The sequence below is a fragment of the Octopus bimaculoides genome, chromosome 24 (assembly GCF_001194135.2).
Source record: "Octopus bimaculoides isolate UCB-OBI-ISO-001 chromosome 24, ASM119413v2, whole genome shotgun sequence".
NCBI classification, from domain to species: Eukaryota; Metazoa; Mollusca; class Cephalopoda; order Octopoda; family Octopodidae; genus Octopus; species Octopus bimaculoides.
The window spans coordinates 10,107,348-10,111,792 of NC_069004.1; the positions used below are offsets into that span (position 1 = coordinate 10,107,348).

Below are 4,445 nucleotides of genomic sequence, written 5' to 3' on the forward strand. Positions count from 1 at the left end.
AGGTTACCGTGGTCTTTTCGTAGGTTTTTCTTTCCACGGATAACCTCCCCATTTATTGGGAATTTTTTGTATTTCGTATTTTTTGTAAATACCCCAAACGTTTTGCGATGTTTTTTTTTTCATCGTTGTCCCCACTTTTGTTTTTTTTCTGCTTTGTTTTCGACCCCCTCGAAAAGAAAAACTCTACATTTGTATTTTGTCCCCTCTGTGTTGAGCCCTGTGTGGCTAATAAAGAAACCTATCTATCTATCTATCTATCTATCTATCCAGCCGTCTATCCATCCGTCTATCTATCTATCTTTCTATCCAGCTGTCTATCCATCCGTCTATCTATCTATCTACCTATCCATTTTTCTATCTGTCCATCTACCTATCCATTTATCTATCCGTCTATCTGTCTGTGTATCTGTCGCTTCTGTATATATTGGCCTTTGAGCCACTACTGCGGAAGCTGGCGACGCTGAGATGCGTCCCACGAGAGCTGGGATGCGGGAGGAGTGTGTCTACATACATGGACGATGTCACTGTCATAGTGTCAAGCCACAGGCATATCGACCTAGTCGGCGAGACACTAAAAGAATACAAAACAGTAACAGGAGCAAAAATTAACCAGAAACGTCAGTGGGCTTGAGGCTCAGCACCTGGAGAAGCAAGCCCATGCCGTCCAACAGTGTCTCCATCATGAGATGCTGGACCAACGGACTGGTTAAATTACTTGGAGTCTGGTTCGGTCCAGACCTTCAAATGGAGAAGAACTGGGGTGAGATAACGACCATGGTGGCCACTCTCACCCAGTAATGGGCCAAGAGGAAGCTATCCCTAAAAGGTCGGGCGGAGGTGGAAAACGCATACATCGCATCCGTCATCGATTACCATCTGACCGTCGTGCCTTGTCCCAACCCTACCATCACCAAACTGGAACACATACTCTTCCGCTTTTTGTGGAAGGGAAGCGTTCCGATGTTTAGGTGATCCATTTGCTGTCAACACCCGCTAAATGGAGGGCTAGGCATACCGCGGTTGATGATGCGCAGACATGCGCTGAGACTGCGACATCTCCGGCGCTTCATAGACGATGGTGAACAGGTGTGGTCACCGTTTGTGCGGTGTGCTTTCCCGCAGCTCGTCTCTTTGGCCGAACTGCAGTCGTGGATCAAACGGAGACCGAGGCTAGGCGAATGGCACCGCGAGTGCCGCCGTGCTCTCAAGCAACTCTGCTGTCCAGGACCAAACGTGTGTGACTTCAACTCCATAAAGGCGTTCTATAGAAGATTAGTGGAGGGGAGGTGCGACTGTTATTTGCTATTTATTGATTGTGTAGTTTATTGATTTTTGGAGTATGGTTTTTGAGGTATGTTTGTTTTTCTAGATATTTTTGAATGTCATTTTTCATTTTTGAACGTCATTTTTCATTGTTGAATTTGTTAATAGTTGGTTTTTCTCTAAATTATATATCTGTATATATATTGAAGGAAAGAAAATGGAGAGAATTGGATGTATGAAAAATTTATTTGTATGTTAAAAAATGTTGAAAAATTTCTTTTAAAAACATTACAATAAATAAACTGTATATAAGTTGTAAAAGCTCAAAAAGAATTTTAAAACCTACATGTGTTTCTGTGCTATCTCCTAGTTAATTAGAAATTCTGAGTATTTAGTTAAATGCTAAGAAAAAAAAGTCATATTCTAACTAGTGGTATTTCTTGGATTACATAATCCCTAATGAGGTTATAACTCCCTCGAATTGACTATATATATATATATGTGTGTGTGTGTGTGTGTGTGTGTTGTGTGACAGGCTTCTTTTTAGTTTTCATCTATCAGATTCATTGACAAGGCTTCGGTTGACCTTAGGCTATAATAGAAGACACCCATGGTGCTATGTTGTGGGATTGAATCCAGAGGTGTGTGGTTGGGAAGCAAACCTCTTACCACACAATAAACAAAAATGTCATTCTTGTAGTTCTATGTAAAACAGCCAGTGGGACCTAACTGAATTTCTTTTCCTCTTTCCATATATGGAAGACAGACATTAAATGAGGATATGTGTGTATAAATGCAAAGTTTTGTGTATACTTTCTTGTCCCTTTTCTCCCCTTCTTTTGCATGTTGCTATCACTCAGCTGTCACCAGAATACTCAATTTTATTTCTTTTTACTCTCTCTTTGTCCTTCTCATTAAAAGTTTTTAAAAGCTTAACCATGTCCATTTTTCCCTTTCCTTTCTAGATTCCCCTAAAGCTATTTCTTTTCCTCTTTTTTTATCTTTCGCAGCCCCTTTTACTATTACGAGATTGTATTTACTTTCCTCTCCTTCTATAGCAGTATCTGGTAACACAGGCCTCCCTCAGACCCAGGTATCCACTGCCTGACACTGTCCCTCACTCAGTCGCTTTCAAGCATCAGTTTCAAGTGGATTTGTTAGGTGCAGGAATAGCTGTGTGGTAAGTAGCTTGCTTACCAACCACATGGTTCCAGGTTCAGTCCCACTGCGTGGCACCTTGGGCAAGTGCCTTCTACTATAGCCTCGGGCCGACCAAAGCCTTGTGAGTGGATTTGGTAGACGGAAACTGAAAGAAGCCCGTCGTATATATGTATATATATATATATATATATATATATGTATGTGTGTTTGTGTGTCTGTGTTTGTCCCCCCACAATCACTTGACAACCGATGCTGGTGTGTTTGCGTCCCCGTAACTTAGCGGTTCGGCAAAAAGAGACTGATAGAATAAGTACTAGGCTTACAAAGAATAAGTCCTGGAGTCGATTTTCTCGACTAAAGGTGGTGCTCCAGCATGGCCGCAGTCAAATGACTGAAACAAGTAAAAGAGTAAAAAAGTAAATTATATCTGAAATACCCCTAAAATGACTGGTAAAAGGAAAATACTTTCATCTACAAATGCACCAGCTTAGAAGTCAAGGAATGTTATTGATTTAGACTGTAAAATGAAGATTATCTGGCAGTATGAAGGTGGAAAGAATTTGAATACAATAGCATGACTTGAAGCTATCTCGTTCCGCTGTGTCAACGATACTTAAGGACAAAGAAAGTATTCTTGAAGCTGTGAAAGGTTCTGCATCTATGAAGTCTACAATTTTAACCAAACAACGACAGGGCCCCATTCATGAAATGGAGAAATTGTTATTCATGTGAATGGAAGATTTAATACCTGTTTGAATGAAAATAATGTTGAAAAATCTAAATCCGACATATGACCAGATTGACTTATGACTTGTCAGTTGGAACAGAAACTCGGTCGTAAGTCAAGGAGAAGGTACATTCATTATTTTTCCCTTCATTCATAAATACAGAAAGGAGGTTACATTAAAATTAAGTTTTGTGAACCCAGGCCAAGCTGCTGGAAGTCTGGAGCCTACCTGAACCTAGTACTGTCATCATACTTAACCCTTTAGCATTTAAACTGGCCATATCCGGCCAAAAGTATTCTGCCTATTCAATGTTCAAACTGGCCAGATCTGGTCTCTCACACCAACCCTACAATATCATTTTGAAAATTAACAGCTACCTCATCAAAATCTCATAGCTACAAGATAATGCATGATTAGTTCAAAACAATGTGGATGAAAAAGCATTAATTTTGGCAGAATAATGCAAACACTAAAGGGTTAAGTATGCAGGGGTAGCTATGTAATTCCCCCATGCTCAAATAGCATTCATAATCTATGTCCCCACCACCACCACCACCACCACTTCTCTATCTTATTCCCACTTTCTCCTTCCACCACTTAATACTAACTTTTTAATCCCTTCTTTCCTATGCTTCTAAACTATTTAGAAGCATGAGGGCAATGATCTTCCTATCAATCAAGGTTTATCTCCAGCACACTTCCTTCCTTTCCTCTTCAGATCCCTCTCCTACAGCCTCATTCTTTCTCTCTTCACCCTTTCCCTGGCATCTTCACATCATCCCTCACTACATATTCCTCTCTCTCTCCTTCATTCGTTTCTCTCATTCTTCCCTGTTCTATTCTTAATTTGCTTTTATTTTATTTTATTTTGCGAACAGAACCAGGTCAATCAGAAACTGATCCCAAATCAATCGCTGACGACATCGAAGATATCGTTCTTGGCATCACTCGACGATGTGTGTGACATCGATAAAGAGAAGCAGCAGAACATCAAGAAGGGCTTCAGCATGTTCGAAGGGATGTTGCTGGTCATGATGTCACTGAACCTTTTCATGATGATGGGGTTCCTTGGCTGTATGGGGCTCTTCTACATCGAACTGCTTGACGAATTCAATCTCACCCGCTCCATTGCCTCGATGGTTGTATCTGTACCCTGGGGATTTGCCTTTGGAAGTGGTAAGTCAAGGAAAACTTGTTCAACAATGTTTCTGAGTGTGAGTTTGTATATGTGTGTGTGTATATATATATAAATAAATAAATATATATATATATATATATATATATATATATATA

The 4,445-nt window shown here is 40.2% G+C and overlaps 1 protein-coding gene across 1 annotated transcript in view; it reads left to right on the forward strand.

Moving 5' to 3' along the window:
• Window positions 1–4,445, forward strand: part of LOC106873364 (monocarboxylate transporter 6) — a 49,590-nt gene that overhangs the window by 9,107 nt on the left and 36,038 nt on the right. Inside the window, exon 2 of the mRNA XM_052976206.1 lies at window positions 4,031–4,328. Coding sequence (XP_052832166.1) covers window positions 4,031–4,328 — 298 coding nt within the window. The remainder of the gene's footprint in view (window positions 1–4,030; window positions 4,329–4,445) is intronic.